Here is a 17,486-nt window from a genome sequence, read left to right as displayed (position 1 = left end):
TACCTCCTGAGCAGCAGTTGAGCTGTCTATCCATCAAGAAAGACTTTGGTCTGAAATGTTTTCGGTTGGGGAATGTCATTTTTCACAACAAACAAATCTTCAGCAACTGTGGGATGCTATCACATCGCTATGGACCAAAATTTCTAAGAAATGTTTCCAGCACTTTGTTGAATTAGTTCATGTTTAAATATGATGTTAAGCAAACACAGGGCAAGCAAGTAGATGCCTTTAGGCTAAGTGCAGTATGTCAGTTAAATACTGGAACGAGAAACATCATCAAACCATCCAACCATCCCTTCTCTTCCACTTATCTGGGCCGGGCAACAGCCTAAGCAGAGGAGCCCAGACCTCCCTCCCTCTAGCCAGCTCCTGTAGCTCATTTCCAGGGAAACACAGAGGCGTTCCCAGGCCAGCTGAGAGATATCATAATTCCATGGTGTCCTGGGTCTGCCCATGGCCTCCTGCCGGTAGGAGATTCCAGAACACCTCACCAAGGAGGCGCCCAAGAAGCATGCTAACCCAAACCACCTCAACTGGTTCATTTTGATGTGGAGGAGTAACACCTCTACTCTAAGCCCCTTCTGGATGCATGTGCTCCTCACCCTATCTCTAAGGGAGATGCCAGCCACCCTTCAGAGATAGTTCATTTCTGACGCTTGCATCTCATTCTTTGGGTCACTACCCCGAGATTGTGACCAAAGGTGGGAGTAGGGACCTAGAATGTCCGTTGGCTCTCAGCGAAGGCGGTTGCACTTTTTCTCCTCTCCTCCTTACCCTTATCTTCCCTGCTTAGCCTCTTGTCCTCGTCTTGTCTCGTGTGTATTACTTTCCCTGGAACAGTCTCTCACTGTCGTTCTCTAAAACCTAAAAGAGAATTATGGATTTGATCAACTGGTCTCTGAATGCTATTGACACCCTTTTCTCAACGAGGAGTCTGGGCTCGGGAGAGCCCGAGTGCCCTGGAGGGACTTTCCCTGCCGGATACACGATGGACGGGTGGCAGAACTGGAGGGTCATGTGCCTGGCGGGACTGTCGATCGAGGACGCTGAAGATATCTACCTATTCGGAACCATGATAACAGGGTTCTTGCTGATCGGAGCTGGCTTGGCCCTGGTTTATCGGAGAAATAAGAGAGCGGAACCGGCTGTTCAAACCCCCCCAAGGCTGCCCGCTGGAATCGAAGCGATGGGACGAGGCGCGACCTCTCACAACGAACGCAGCATGGTTAACACCTTGGAGACGCTTACAGCTGCTGTGAAGGCTCAAAACAAGACCATTGAGCGTATGGGGGGATACATCAGAGAGAGGCCTGCTCAAAATGAGACCCTTGAGCGAAAGTTGGAACACATCGCGGAACGGATCACTGCAGTTGTGAGGTCTCAGAATCAAAAGAATGACAACACCACGGAACAGAAGTTTGATACCATCATGGGGAGGCTCGCGGCTCTCCAACGGGAGATTGAGAGACCAGCGTCAGAGTGTTAAAGAGCAGCTTGAAATTCTCCTGGGCTGCTCGCATGGAAAATCAACAAAATCAACATCGTGTGTTTTACCTGCAGTAAATTCTTTCTAGGCGTTGCCAGCAGATTGACAGCCGATGAGAGTGTGTGTGTGTGCTCCAAGGCTAATTCTCCCAGTCCTGCTGCATGGGCCCAGTCAAGGAGCAGGTCAAGATTGGCTCGTATTCGCACACCTCTGGACCACTGATAGAACCCTGGCTCAGATCCTGTGTGCACAACAGTATTAAACATGTTTTATGTACTAATGTATAATGTACAGTAAGTTTAGATATTAGTCTCCCAACTATATATGCACAGCTCAGAATTGGGGCATCCTCCTAATGAGCTGAAGATGGTTTCCTGGGGGATCTCCTTCCAGTTCTGGACTTGGGCATCACTGAGCCCCTGGACAGTGTGAGATGCAACATGGTGGAGGTCATTTTGTAGTTCTTGCAGTGCTCCTGCTGTTCCTCCTTCCACAAAGGAGCAGGTATCAGTCCTGCTGATAGTTTAAGGACCTTTGACATCCCTGTCAACCTCTCCCAATTTTTGGGGGGTAGGGTTATTTAGAAGGTTTAATGAGTTTGTTATATGATTCTTTTAAAATGTTTTTTTTAACTCTTGTATTAATTACTTACACACATGGTTATATTTTAGCCAATATGATAACTGAAAATGTAGAAATCTCAACTTCTCTTTATGTTGGTAAAAACCTGCTGTAACCTATTGATTTATGGTTATTACAGTTGGGTATGTTTAGCTCTTTCATTTGTTTGTTGAATTATAAGAAACAGACAACTGCTATCTTTATTGCATATTGTTAAATTCCCACAGTAGAAGCACTTCGGTTTAAGTCGGCACCTTCATACTTCAGAAGAAATACAAAGGAGACAAGTGAACAAGTTCTGCAGCCACTGCTAAATCTCTTGATGGCCACTAGAGGGCAGGGCAGTTACAGCTAAATGTAACTTCTGTTAGTACATAAACGTTCAGGCCTTAAGAACTTAATTATGAGCCAAGAGATATACGGGAAAAGATGCCAAACACGCTGTAAGTTTAAGCCATACATGATGCATCACAATCTCTGTGCCAGTATAGAAGAAAAGATGAAGTGCAAAGAAATTCATGACAAATGTGACTCAGTGTAAATGTTATTACAAAGTTAGGGCAGAACACTCACACAGTTTTCCCATTTAATAGTAACAATCTGATCTTCTTGTGACTGATGAGGATAATTCACTAGTAGACAAAAGACTGAGAAGTAGTCGTGGTATAAACTGTGAAGACCTGAAAAGGTGAAATGATTCTGCTGACCTATAAAATTATCCACTTCACTTTTTACTACTTGTCAGCTGAGACTATCAGGAAAGACGACGCTCGAACCAGCAAAAATGTGTTGAAAGAACTTGAAGGCAACTATGTGAAACTACTAAAAGATTTTGTGATTTGGATAAAAAGTGAAAGCTACTGAGATTTCTCTAAGGTCATTTAATGCATGTCAAGAAAAAAATGTTCCAGACTTTAACACTCTACATTTATAAAGGCTAATTTACACTATGGAGCCCTGCTTTTAAAAGCTGCCATATGTTTAACACAGTCTGTGAGGCTGGATTTAAGAAATAAGCCTTAATAGTTTTTAGAACATGTTTAGCGCCATCTTGTGCCAGTACAGAACATAATGTCACCGGGTTGGTTGGTTGCAGCTCACAGACATTTTTAAGTTTATGTTAACTAACTAGTGACAGAACCAATAACCCAGTGAAAATCAAGGAGAAAAGGCAGTCTAAGGGGGGTTACTTTTGTGCTGCCTCTGTCTACAACAATGAGTTTTATTCTAAGCAACCAAAGATATAGTGTCCACTTTCAGTCTCTGTCTCTTAAGCAGTAAGTGGATTTCCTTGTTTAGCTACCTGTACTGAAATTGGAAAATCCACCTGCCAGCTATAACGTTTGGGGTCCAAGCATTTTATAAATGAGGACTGTGTGGAGGAGAGCCTGCTTGAGTTACCAGACTGAAAAGCTGGCGTCCGAAACCAAGCAATCAGCTGGCAAAGCAGAGGTCTGCAAGTTACGATATTTTATGCAGTAAATTTGTCTTTCTTTTCCAAGCACAGCCAAACAGTTTACAACATAACAGGTTACTACGTGTGCATCACACCACAAACCAAATTGTGCTTCTTACCGAAGCACAATCGGGGATCTTGACATCCATCAGCATGGACGTTATGTTAATCCTAAACTGGTGTGATGTCTGTGGTGTGACGTGCTTGTAGTAAACAGTTTTTTCTTAAAACATAGTTTTTGGTCTGCGTCGGTTGGAATAATTGGTTCCCTGAAAGCAGAGACTTTGCAGAGTAAATAAATAAAAACATAACGACATACTGTAATTATAATTAGATAGTGCTCTACTGTTTTTGCGTTTTGTGTTATCCTCATGACTAAGGTGTGTTCATTTTGACCTTGTTTTTTAATATCTCTGCAAAGTAATTTGTGACCTGTTTTTGTCTAAAAAAAAGTACCCTGTAAGTAAACTTTACTTACTTACATAATTATTAACCACAAACCCCTGTGAAACACTGCAGGCAGCTTACGGCGTAATTGGACGTGCACTTCTCTATAAATTTAACAACAAGCTGCGTTAAGGCAACCCGCAGCGACTGTGATTGGCCTGTTCTGTATCATCGATTCGACCTATGCTACTGTTTCACTGCAGATTTTGAATTCATCAGTGCAAGGGTAACAGTCATTGTCAATATAAGGAATAATAATCGCAGCATCAGCACAAGGAGTCACAAATGTCAGCAAGTTCCTGAAGCGAGATTGATGAAACTACGGGAATGGATGTGAGGGAATGTACAATGATGTGGAAAAACTTGACGGACAAATATGTTTGCCCCTAAAAAATTCTGACCACAACACATAGTGGGGACCCAGGAGGGAAAAAATTCCCAGCATTCCCACAAGCACCCACATAAATGCTGGCAACAGTGTTGCTGACTTACAGTAGATTACATTGTAGCTTCTACAAAGATTCAGCACAGAAGTCTAAATCAGGCTTTAAACCTCAGAGGGTTAAAGGTCGTAACTGGCTAACCAGACGTTACAAATTTGACCAGTAATTCTGTACATGCAGGTTGTTTTATGTTCTAGTGGCATTTGAAATTCAAGCGTAATTTAGCCTATGAATGCACTTTTCTAACTCGTCACTGAGCATTCCTTTCTCTTATCCAAATATGGTCACCTTGCCTAAAAAAACCTCTCAAAGGTTAATGCAGCAAACAGTGGCTACATCCATCTTTAATATAGTCTATGATACAGACACTGGAACACCCCAAGCAACCAGCGTACCTCTCTCCATGAGTGAGTTGAAGAGTGATGCATTGATGAAGTAGAAGAGGTAGCTGATGAGCTGAGAGGAAATCTCCGGGTGAACCTGGCAGTCGGAGACTAGTGTCAGGCACTCGGTCAAAACCTCCACCACCTGCTGGATCTCCCCAGGGACCTGCAGTCCTCCGCTACCCAGGACCTGAGCGCTTTCACTGGCTGTACTCAGGTCAGAATTTTCCCTGAACGGATTGCAATCCAAAAGTCCTGGCAGGAGTGGGTAAAGGACCTTGTGAGACAGAAAACAAATGTGCAGCTTAGAGTCACTCAGTTTTGATGTGGAGCTGGCAATTGTTGATAATTCCTGTGGGTCAATTTGAGGTTGGAAAAGTTAACTTTGTGTGGTGTATATTCTGATTAGCAGGATAAAATAAAACACGTAACCCCCTAACCTAGAATTCAGACCACCCACAATTTCCTGGCGTGTCTGTCTCACACTATAACATAGCTGATAGAAGACTGGGTAGACCCAACCAGTGCTCGCAGAAATAAAAAAGACATAATGTTTTTAACATTTCCTTCCTTTCAGTGAAAGGCCCTTGGTGTTCTTCAGGGCGAGCCCGGACAACGGCCGCTTTGTTCAGGCTAATTGTACACAGACATCTCCCTTCCTCTCCGATCTCACTCTTAGACCCACCAAGCATCCGAGGCCAACTCCAGCCATAGATCACATTCCTAAAAAGCTGAATATGGCTCGTGTGGGCTTGGCATTGCACTGCAAAAAGAACTGCTGAGTGAAGGGTTTTGAAGCAATCCACCCTGAGGAGATCAGTTTACTTTCACTAACGCTCTGAAGCTAGGAAAGGCCGAACATGAACAGGAGAACGTAACGACCACGGATCCCACTGCACATAAGACGCTGGAAATGGCTGAACAATAAAGCAAATAATCTTGCAAATGTTGCTGGTTGGAAAATATCTCTCAGTGGAATCAGGGCAGAGAGGATTTATTCACTCAGCAGCACTGGATTCTGGGATTACCACATGCATCCATGGCACGTATTAGCCTGGGGTAAAAAAACATAAAACTGCATTCATTGTGACGAACACGTAAACACGCAGTCTGCCCACAAGCCTGTTAAAGTGCGCCTTTATTCATCACGACATGTCTTCAGCTGCAATAGCTGCTCACCAGTGGCGCCTTTTGTTTTCCATCCCGCAGCAATAACCCTCACATCAGATGGAAAGCCATGAAAAACTCCTAAATAAACAGAGATTTAAGAAACTTTTAGCATGTCTGCTGAGATTTAAAGCTGAATTTGCTGTGATCTAGGAGGAGTTATAATGTTATCAAACAAGAGGTTTTTCCTGGGTCACCTTGTGGAGCAACCTGTCAGGATTTAATATAACTTTATACTGCCTCAGACAAGCTACACTACATAAAACGCTACTGTAGACTAACAGTGGTCACACCACAGGCCTCATGGCTCTGAGCTTTCTAAGTTGTGGCGTTCATGATGGATGACAAAACATGCCTGGATTAACAGGACAAGACCAGAAAAAAGCAAAAATCAAAGAAGACTATGTGAGAAGAAAGCGAGTTCAATCTGCCCAAACAGCAGAGAAATAACTTTATCCTCTTCTCTTTTGTCTAGTAATCAAGATTATGCAGCACAAATAATACCTCACATTAACCCATCCTTGGCTCATGAACGATTCATAGAATAGATTACAATAAAATAAAGTTTTAAAAGATACATTCAGTTAAAATAAGATCTACGTGGTTTAATTCAATTCAATTTTATTTATACAGCACCAAATCACAACAACAGTTGTCTTAAGGCGTTTTATATTGTAAGGTAGACCCTACAATAATACATACAGAGAAAAACCCAACAATCATATGACCCTCTATGAGCAAGCACTTTGGCGACAGTGGGAAGGAAAAACTCCCTTTTAACAGGAAGAAACCTCCAGCAGAACCAGGCTCAGGGAGGGGCGGGGCCATCTGCTGCGACCGGTTGGAGTGAGAGAAGGAAGACAGGATAAAGACATGCAGTGGAAGAGAGCCAGAGATTAACTGTACTTGACTTTACCAATCAATCTATCTTCCTTCAGCAATTTTAAGTTCACCGCAAGTGACGCTGTACAAGATGGATAAAAAAAACCAACAGCAACAGTATTTTGGTGGAGAAGGTGGCAGTTTGTTGTAATACCCTGTTAACATTTAATATCTGGTCAAAACTGGGACAACTGGTGCTTTCCTGTGTCCCCTGAAGTTCTTCATGATCTGCTGTACCATTATATAACACAGCCGAACGAACTATTAGTTGCTCTAATTTGTAAATTGTTTTGTAGAGATAACTAACTGACAATGAAAAGGAAATTATAAATATTACCAGTTGATTGGATATACTCCAATAAAGTATTTTATAAGCAAAACGGTGCAGGAGAGAAGTTAAGGTGAACCAGCTGAACATTAAATTTTCTAAAAGGTAAAATTATGCATCATGTTAGAAATTACTATCTGTAGGCAGGTATCTAGACCATATCCTCCAACACTTTTCCTCTTTAAAGAACCAGGGTCATATTACTGAGTTCCTTCCTTCACAGGAAAATTGTTTAAGAAAAGAAAATTGCAGCTGCCAGAATTTATGTGAGACCTCTGTTTTTCTATCTTTAACATGTCAGCATGTCAGGCTGGCTAATGTCATTTGCTAATGATGTCTTGGATGTGGCCTAATACTTGAAAAGACAGAACTCTTTAAATCTGCATTGTTCGTTTGAAGCATCACGGTAACTGGAAGAGGAGACTTCCATATCAACTATCAGCTTAAAGATGTAACTGTATGACTCCAAAATAGGACAGTCTCCTGATTAATTTTTTTTGGATGCTATTTTCACCCACACCCACACACTTAACTGGAAATTTATCTGAATCTTTCCTGGGCAGAGCTCCATGGGTGTGGCGCTTTAGTGAAAGTGCACAACTGGATACTGTGGCTACAATAAAATATGTTTTTTCTCTTTTCCCAAGGAACACTGTGTGAATAAAGCACAACATAAATCAATACAAACATACAGACTAAGAACTGTAAATGATTTACCTTTAGTGTCAGGAACTTGGCAAAATGTGCTTACTAGTTTTCCTACTGTGAGATAAGTATGAACATCAGTCTTTAGTCTAGGAACTAAAATTGGACCTAGAACAAGGAGACAACTAGCCTAGCTTAGCATAAATAATGGAAAGGAGCTTGACTAACTCTTAAACTTCTAGAAAAATTAGACAACCATATACCAATACAGACATTTCACTTGTATATTTGAATTAATAATTATTTTTTTTGCCTTTGGGAAACCTGGCCTTTTTATTGCTCAAGGTGGAATCATAGTTTACTAACAAGGTGCTAACTTACTGGAATACAGTGTGTTTTCACTGGCAAGAAACATCCAAACTAAGAAGGAAGAAAGAAAGAGTAAAAAAAGAAGAGAAAAGCTACAAAGCTTGAAAACCAAAAAAAAAAAGAAGCTAAAAGGGTGCAAAAAAAGTAGGTCTTCATTACTTCATTAGTACAACTGTCACATCATACAGACATTTGAAACTTTGTTAGCATGAGAATATGTGCACAAAGTCCTTTCTCTACAAATAAAAAGTTGAAAGAAATGGTTCCTTGCTAACACACACACACACACACACACACACACACACACACACACACACACACACACACACAAAGGCCCTTGGTGTCCCGCCTCTCTCCCATGTCACAATGCACTCAGTGTGGTCTGGCAGCATTGCTGCTCTGTCTGCTAGAAAGCTACTGGAATGCTAACTAAGCTCTTTATTCTCAGCCATTTGCAATGGGTGGACCAGATGATCTACAAGTTGTCTATGCAGGTCAGATCGTTTCCTTCCAGTTAAACCAAGGACATATGTAATCAGCAATTTGTAAACCGCACCACTGAGTCACTTCCTTGATAGTAGTCTGTTACCTTAGTGAAGTAGTACACACACTGCTGAAAGGCGAGCATGATGACCTCCTCTAGGACAGCTATCGTCTCTTCGCTGGCTGAACGGACGCAGGACATCAGAAGCTCTAACAATACTGAAAGGTATACATTCAGAAACGCATAAATGTCATGTAATCATATGGTTGGAAATGTGGACTGTGCTTCATAATGTTGCACTGTTTGGTTGCACTACTGCCCAGCATAAGATAAATAACGAATATGATGAATTTTAAATTATGCCAGCAGAGATCAAGAATAAAAATCCGGAGTTGGAAACAAGCAGAATAGCTCCTCTTTCATTATTATCATGGTTACATGCTCTCTACAGCACCTAAACAACTAACCCAAGTTCTTTACTTCCTTGCTCTCATCATCTTCCTTCTCTGGTTCCTCCTTTTGTTCCTCCTCTTCTCGGGCTCTCCACTCCAGAATAAGAGGCAGCTGGTGCTGAATGAGCTGCAGCAGCTCCAGGCTGTTTGACATCCACACCACTAGGGGGTGCAGTCCAGGGATCAGCTCTTGAAGACAGAGAAGAGTGGGGTCTTCTGGGTTTGAACCTTCGCACCTGAGACTGCAACACAGGAGGAAAGCTGTGCAGTGTTCTCTGTGAACTGTAATATAATTAGTGTCGGGGAAATAAAGAAAGCTCTGCTTACACTTCAGGCTGAACTGCAGCCAGCTCCTTGGTCTGCTCCTGCACGACAAGATTAAAAGTTTTGGAGTGACTTAAAATAGCAATAGGTAAAATTGTAAGCCAGAGCCATCTGGGGGATATAACACAGTATTTCTCTGTTCTTCAGATAGTAACTTAATTTAGTAATTCAGTCCTTGGTTGCTACAGTGAACAGCAGTTTGAGTTCCTAAGAAATGATTCCCTGAAGAAAGTTCTGCTTTGGGAAATTAACTTTTGGAACAGAATTTTAAGCCTGATTTTCTCCCTGCAGACATTTTCTCTTTGGTCTCGGTGTGCTCGTGCTGGATGCACTCAGCAACACTTGAAAGTGACCTCTCCTTTGGTTAGCAGTGAAGCAGATGATTGAAAAAGACTGTAAGCACATCATGGCGACCAGCTATGGATCTCTTTAAATATTAACCTGTGCACATCCTTTTTTAAACATGAAATCTCTGATTTCCTGACATTGAACACATCTGGAACAACTTTCTTTGCTTGTTGTTGTTATGCTCCACTTTAAAATGTGGCCGAGCTCCTTATGTCTGTTACTACAACTCACCCACATGGCACTCTGAACTCCACTTGCAATACGCAGCAGAAGCCTGCGTAGGTCTGACGTTTGAAGACAAACTGATGAATACTGAACACACATGCACAACAGGAATGCAACAGTCAATGGTGGTCTACCACTGATGCTGCTACTGCTCCCCATAGCAACAATCTCCTTCACAATAATGTCCTCGTCTTCAGCTGCATAGGTAAGAGTCAGACTGTGGCCTTCAGGTGATTTTAGAAATGGAGGCCCTCCGCTCAAGGGCAGTTTGCAGTTTGGGCTCTGGTAGGTGATGCAGGTGCTACAGAGGATCTTTTCGCTTGTAGTTGCAGAGGTGGTGTGACCTAGAGTCCAGGAGGCGGCAGACAGGCTGGGTTCAAGAGCATCACTGATCACTTCCTTTATTTTCCAGAAAGAAACAAGAAACATGAAACATGAAGCAGGATTTGCACTTAAGAAAAAATCCAAATTGATTAAAAGTAAAAGATTTTGGTTCTTGTGAAGGTAATCTGCCGTTACCTTGTGCATTGAAGCTAGAGGGTCTTTGAAAAGAAACAAGTAGTGCTGTCCCAACCCAATAATATCACCAGAGCAAAGCGGTTCCTCATTTCTCAGCCCTTTTCCATTCTTAGTGACCACGGCATCCTGACGCGGGCAGAGAACGGTGGGTGCAACGGCGCTGTGGCGAAGGAAGTAGCAGTGTCTCGGAAGAATATCAGCGGCAAAGAGAAGGATATCAGCCTTTGACCCTTCCTTGTGACCGCTTTGTTGACCAACAACAATATTTGGGCTGGCAAGGAGGTAGATGACAAAGTCCTGAGTGAAGAAATAAATGACAAGTTACCAAACAATCACCAAGAGTTCACTATATCTCATCTTCTCTCAAATGTATTCCACCCTGTACAGTGCCGTTGTCTGCTGGTGCTTTGTTCAGGCATGCTCAAAGAATTTCTTTTAGTATATAAAGAAGCATTATGATTACCTGACCTCCCATGTGAGATTTTTATTTTATTTTTTACTTTGGTATTATTGTTTTGGTTTTACCTGCTTCTTTGATTACATTTAACTTCCAGATCTACTTGGTTTAATTCAATTCTATTCAATTTTATTCATACAGCGCCAAATCACAACAACGGTCGCCTCAAGGCGCTCTGTATTGTAAGGTAGACCCTACAATAATACATACAGAGAAAAACCCAACAATCATATGACCCCCTATGAGCAAGCACTTTGGCAACAGTGGGAACTAAAAACTCCCTTTTAACAGGAAGAAACCTCCATCTTAACCAGGCTCATGGAGGGGCCCCCCCTCCATGAGCCTGGTTAAGATGGTGACCGGTTCAGGTGAGAGAAGGAAGACAGTATAAAGACATGCTGTGTTTAAGCACCAAAAGCTTTAGAATGGATCATAGTTTTGGTTCAAATCAGAACTTGCACAATGACCCAGTGACAGGTTCCAATACTTCTAATATAGCCTATGAATGGTTGCCTGAAGAGGATTTAGTGATAGTAGGAAAGCTAAAAAACAAGAATGCAAAGATCTGCTTAATACAATTCAATGACAAGTGTCTGCACAGTGAATGCTAGCATGCTGTACTTGAGTATAAACAGTGGTAAAAAACAGCATTTAGTAACAGAAAGGTGTGTCCACACAGGCAAGGCCAACATGGAAATCTGTGCTGACACAAAATCTGTGACATTCAGTGACTTCAGTAGGGTTCAACTTTTCTGAACTTTGAGGCGAGCAACGGAAGTGACTGTCACTGAGCTCAAACCATATTTTAATTACCATATGACAGGATTGTAAATATATTTGAGGGTTATCCAGTTATCCAGGCAATCGAAGTCTGGAATGTCCGCTATCAACCAACCATCAGCAATAAAGCAAATTGCTACTGGTGTGAATGCCATAGACATTCCAGACAGACCTCTGAGGTCTAAGTCATCGTAGGTGGAACACTACTATTAATGCTAACGCTAAACCTATATTTTAGAGAAGGTAAAAACTGATATATTTTTTTTATTTTTGTCTGATTAATTTCTTTGTACCTTGATTGCAGAGACTTGGGAGCACAATTTAAAGGTACAGTAAGTAATCTTTTGACATTATTTAGTAGAAAAAAAGACAGTTGTACTCATAAATATACATTGATTAGTGTATATGTACATCTTCTAAAAAACTGATGCATTCTCACAAACTCGGAATGAATTCATTAAAAATACATGGCAGCGAGCGCTCCTGTGGGAATTTGGAGGGATAAGAAAAGATTTTACACACTGTATCTTTAATAAAAAAGAAAAAATACATATTCTGATTGCCCAAGTTTAAGAAAGCATATCAATCACTGAAGAGCCAGCAGCAGTCTAGTTGCGGTTGAAGAATAGCGTCAAAATTAAAGTTGAACAGATGTTGCAGATGTTACTCTGTCATCAGCTCAAGGTGCTTCTTAAATAGCGCCTGAATGTCCTTGTTAGACTTTCTAGTAATAGGTTTGCATTCAAGAATCATTTTCTTCTGTCTATTTGCCAATTATATAGACAGTGGAAAAAAACAACAATTAAAAAAAAACTTGAGAAAATTATGAGCAGAAGAAAGAAAAGCACACACTTCAAACCTCACACATTTGTGTCCACTGAGCTAACTGCCATTATGTTCATGTGGTAGCATTACTGAGTTAATGATGCTGATCTGACACATGCTGCAAACTTCACAAACCAAAGGGTAACGTGAAGTCGGCTACATCGATCTTATATACACAGTCTGTGGTTAATCAGCAACATATCTGCAACATGTTAACAGACTGCATCCATTTGACTTTGTTTGGTCTGTAAAAAATGTTATAAAAAAAAGGCTCAAATCTGAGTAATGAGTGCTTTTGTAATGCTTGAGTTCATTTTATGGATAGTGCTGTGATCTGGAGACACAACTACACACTTTAGCCCTTTTGTTAATCACTAACAAAAAGAAAGATTGAATTTAGTGCATTACGTCAGTCCACCATCAGCTATGTAACAGTCTCCCTCAAACAAAGCTTAGCAGTCTGATCATGTGGAGGTACTGGAATTAAAATCTAGATCCAAGCCGGATTAGACAAACAATGTTTTATTAGCCCCAGTGAGTGGCAAGCATAGTGTGTAGAGATTATTATGTTTGACATTCCCCTTGTGATGCTTGTGTTTTCCAACTGGACAGATTAAAGCTGAATTAATGCACAAATAAACTCTTTAAACCTTTATAATAGTATATCTTGGGGGTACATGATTATATTCTTATGAAGGGTATTTTGGGAAAGAGCTGTGACGCAGAGCTAAAGCACTGCAGAATCTGTGTATGTGTGTGTGTGCCTGCGTGTGTGCGGCTGTTGGCCACCGTTAAAAAACCACTGGTAATCAGTCAGGAAGCAGTGCCAGGCTTGTCTTCTTCTGTTTCCTGAACAGTGTTTTTATACTGACAGTTTTTCTACGTGCTGTTCACTGACCTTCACAATAATGATTCTTTCCGCTGCCTCTCACTTTCACTTAAGAAAACAATGGATTTTACAGCACATGTAACACTATACTTTAAAATGTAATGGTTTGCATATGGAAATATTTTTTAAAGAAGCTGAAAACAACGTACATGCAGCTAAAACTGTAGAGCAGTCTAAATTTACCGTTAGCTGAGTCGTGCCCAAAAATTATACCTCATCGTTTTAGCTAACCACACCTAACAGAGGCAGAGCTACTGACTGACTATAGCGGTTTTTAAGTGTAGAATCTACCTAGCTAACTGATAAAGCAAGTTCTCGTTCTATGAATTTTATATAAATGCATTTCAACTTAACAACGCATTAAATTGTCTGGTGAAAACTGCATGGTGCTAAAAGACTGAAGCTAAAACTGCCTATTCCAGTCAAAAGTTAGCATGCTCAGCAGTTGACATAAAAGACACAGCAACGTATTCCATTGTGTTACTCAATGAGAGTAACGTATTCTGAATGCTTTGGATTCAGAATACTCTTAATATAAAATGAGTAACAGTAGGGTGGACATTAGTTGAGGCTGCACTTTATGCAGCGATTTCGTATAGAAAATTACTCGGCGCGTAAATAAAACAGGCCCGCGGCTGCGAACCGTAGTAAAGAGACCTCTGGCTAATATGTCGGGTTCCATGTCGGGCTCGTAGCCGAAAACTAGCTTTACTTTGTTGTGTGGGTCAACTTTGCTAACGAGAGACAGAGCGAGGCGTTGAAAGGCTGCTCCAACGGAAGTTATTGTTTTGGAGGAAAACACGAACACAGTGTACAGTCGAGTCTAAATAGCTTACTTACAACTGGGTTCGTCAGGCACTCTTTTTGGCTGCAGTGGTTATTATTATATTTACATGTTCCATACATGCTATGGCTGTAACACTCTGCCTATTGCCTTCATATTAAATAATTTTTTGAATAATACTTTTAAAAAAATATTTCTTCACGTCATTATGCGGGCCGCAAGTAGAGGTGGCATGGGCCCCGAGATTGAGACACGGCCTCTCAATGTGTGTTTTGTTTGCATTTCCACCGGCGTGGAATTACCAAAAATAGAGAGGGCATAGCCTAACATATGAAGCAGGAAAAGATCGCAGTGTAATCCCTTTATTTCGCAAAGTAACTGTACTCTGATAACCACCTTTTTAAACAGTAACTGTAATGGAATACAGTTACTCATATTTTGTATTTTAAATACGTAATGCCGGTACATGTATTCCGTTACCCCCAACACTGGAAACAGAATCATTGTTATAGTGAAAATGTAACTATGAGTACAAGATAAAATGTTAAGATCCATTCTGGCCAACTGCAAAAAAGTATAGTTTCCTAATCCTAATCCTAGAAAGTGTTACCATTCAAAACATCTTAAGATGTTAACATTATAGGGTTTGAGAAGCTTGCCAAACATTTACCTAACAGTTCTTTACTGGCTTGTCTCACTGTGTGTTAACAGACCTCTCTCAACTGAATTATAGTTGTTATTTATCTGTCTCTCTTCCACAGCATGTCTTTATCCTGTCTTCCTTCTCTCACCCCAATCAGTCACAGCAGATGGCCCCGCCCCTCCCTGAGCCTGGTTCTGCTGGAGGTTTCTTCCTGTTAAAAGGGAGTTTTTCCTTCCCACTGTCGCCAAAGTGCTTGCTCATAGGGGGTCATATGATTGTTGGGTTTTTCTCTGTATGTATTATTGTAGGATCTACCTTACAATATAAAGCGAAATGAATTGTCTGGTTTAAGCTCCAAGAGGGACACAAGAAAAATGCTTTGCTTGAGGCTTCAGAATGAGACCTCACTAACCAATGGGTGACCTCACAGTGGCCTTGTCCATCTTATACATACAGGCTATATTTAGGAAGTGTGAGGTGAGCCCCTTTGGGGGGGTCAATGTAGTGATCATGCTGGTCCAGGACCAGGATAAATGAGGAGTGTTACATCTTTGCCATGCATATGGATAAAAATAATGCAGATTGCTCAAGTCCCAAACAGATGCAGATGATCAACAGTGGCAAAGCCTAAGAAGAGAATTTAAGGGAAATAACCAAATGAGTTTGCCAATACTGTTGTCTGCCATTATTTTTTGTTTTTGTTTCTTTTGTGGGAGTGAACAGTTGGTAGTGTTACCCAAACTCAGCATCCGGGACAAACTTCCACACAGTAAGTAAAAACACATGTGTAGTTATTATGAACAGGACCATTTTTTTAAATGTTGCACATACACACTTTTTAGGTCTGTATGTAGTGTACTGTTATGCTGCTGGTTCTGTAAACATAATATGATAGCTATTGCAACTTTTTAGAACAAATAAATGAGGGAACTCTGGCAGTAGCAGTAGAGGACATCAAAGTTAAGTGGTAACAATAACTTGAAATATAGTTTGGGATTCACCTTTCATGAGCACAATTCACAATTTTATCCCCGGGAAACTTTTAAAGCATTGATTACTTAACTATAAAGATAAACTTTATGTAATAGCTGAATTGTCATGACACTTTAATGCCAATTCAGCTTGTGTGCATCAGTAATGCTAATGCAATGACACTGTAAAATACACTGCTAGTTTACATCTTTTTAGTGCGATCATATAAATAATGACCTGGTTGTTGCTGAAGGTTCTGAAGGTGAGGTAAATAAAACAGTAGCTAAAGTACACAGTGTAACCAAAAGTTTTTCAGTTTGATTATCACTTTCTGCATGTTTCCTGTCTTGTCCTATTGGCCGAAGAGGCAAATTGCCAGAAAAAATAAAACTGACATCAGATAGACCATTCCCTAAACGTACACTATTGTCTTTTTAGTTTTTTTTTTTATCATATAAAAACACCACTCACCCGCTACTAAACTCTTTAAATGGATGATTTCAACACTCGAACATGTATAAAAAGCCAAAGCACTGACAGGCATTGCTGTTTCCTACTGCTGCTGACATATGATTGGAAAACTGCTTTTCGGGGTCAGATGCAGAGCGTGTGTTTGGATATGATACCTGCGCGGGGTTGTAGCCCTGCAGCAGTAGCAGGTATGGACAGTCGTGAGGAGGGTGAATAGAGTACTGTGTGGTGTTATCGTCGCTGCTCTCTGTCTCCTCCCTCTCCGACTCCTCTACTTCCTGCTCGCCTCTCGGCCTTGACGGACAGAGGTTCTCTGTTTTGGCCCCCTCTGAGGGAGCTGCAAGGCTGTGAATGTGATTCTGTTCTGGATGCTCAAAGCTTTGCACTGACGTTTGATTCGGGCACTCGCTTTCATCCTTGACACGTTTTTCGTGATCTGTGTCGTGTTTGGTCTCTAAGAGGTCCATCTCACTTTTGCTCCTCCACAGTTTCTGGCTCCGGCTCATGGTTTTCTCTATGAGGGTGGAGGTCACTCTGGAGCGGCTCTTCTGCAGCTTACGAGCCTGAGCATTGATACCTGAGAGGGAGATGAATAAACAAATAAGAGAGCTGGGAATAGCGTTGTAACTACATCCAAACTGAGCTGCAGTAAAAATATACAGAGCTCAGGGCTAATGGAATGTGGTGATAGAGCAACACCCTTTTTTTTCTTCCTGAAGCAAGGTGAGGTGTGTGTGAGCCTCGGTCATTTGTCCATGGTGTGTTTATGCCAGGATGAACACAGAAGCACCATACAGGAAACAGACCACAGTGGAAAGAAAGAGAGCTCATGGAAAAAAAGAAGAAAAAACGGCACCCCCGCAGCAGGCATCTACAAGCTGACACCGATAGAAGGCCATCACAAGCTGTGCCATTCATAAAAGCAAAACACATAACAGGACACAGTCTTACACTACGAACACAGCTGTGTCAACCACAGCTGGGGCCCCTAGTAGAAATGATTGTAGAAAATAGTCCAGCCAGTGCTGTTACAGTACCACGGAGTGTTTGTGTCAGGTATCTGTGGAAAGTTCTGGTGTTTTTCTT

General features: G+C 41.3%; 1 protein-coding gene and 1 long non-coding RNA gene across 3 annotated transcripts in view; one reads left to right on the top strand and one right to left on the bottom strand.

Annotated features, from left to right (window-relative positions):
* The window catches only part of radil2b (Ras association and DIL domains 2b), a 37,860-nt gene that overhangs the window by 8,134 nt on the left and 12,240 nt on the right, over positions 1-17,486 (bottom strand). For both annotated transcript variants that reach the window (XM_026177377.2, XM_080305640.1), the window contains exons 5-12: positions 16,556-16,977; positions 10,580-10,876; positions 10,067-10,459; positions 9,491-9,528; positions 9,179-9,405; positions 8,817-8,929; positions 4,849-5,113; positions 1,555-1,727 (exon numbers count right to left, since the gene is read on the bottom strand). In XM_026177377.2, the coding sequence (XP_026033162.1) occupies positions 1,555-1,727; positions 4,849-5,113; positions 8,817-8,929; positions 9,179-9,405; positions 9,491-9,528; positions 10,067-10,459; positions 10,580-10,876; positions 16,556-16,977 (1,928 nt within the window). The remainder of the gene's footprint in view (positions 1-1,554; positions 1,728-4,848; positions 5,114-8,816; positions 8,930-9,178; positions 9,406-9,490; positions 9,529-10,066; positions 10,460-10,579; positions 10,877-16,555; positions 16,978-17,486) is intronic.
* On the top strand, positions 8,634-11,138 carry LOC145430475 (uncharacterized). Its single transcript, XR_013911049.1, has 2 exons — positions 8,634-8,936; positions 9,264-11,138. It is a non-coding gene; the product is annotated as an uncharacterized LOC145430475 (long non-coding RNA).

This window comes from Astatotilapia calliptera, chromosome 8 (genome assembly GCF_964374335.1).
Source record: "Astatotilapia calliptera chromosome 8, fAstCal68.1, whole genome shotgun sequence".
NCBI classification, from domain to species: Eukaryota; Metazoa; Chordata; class Actinopteri; order Cichliformes; family Cichlidae; genus Astatotilapia; species Astatotilapia calliptera.
This window is presented reverse-complemented; position numbering and strand designations above follow the sequence as displayed.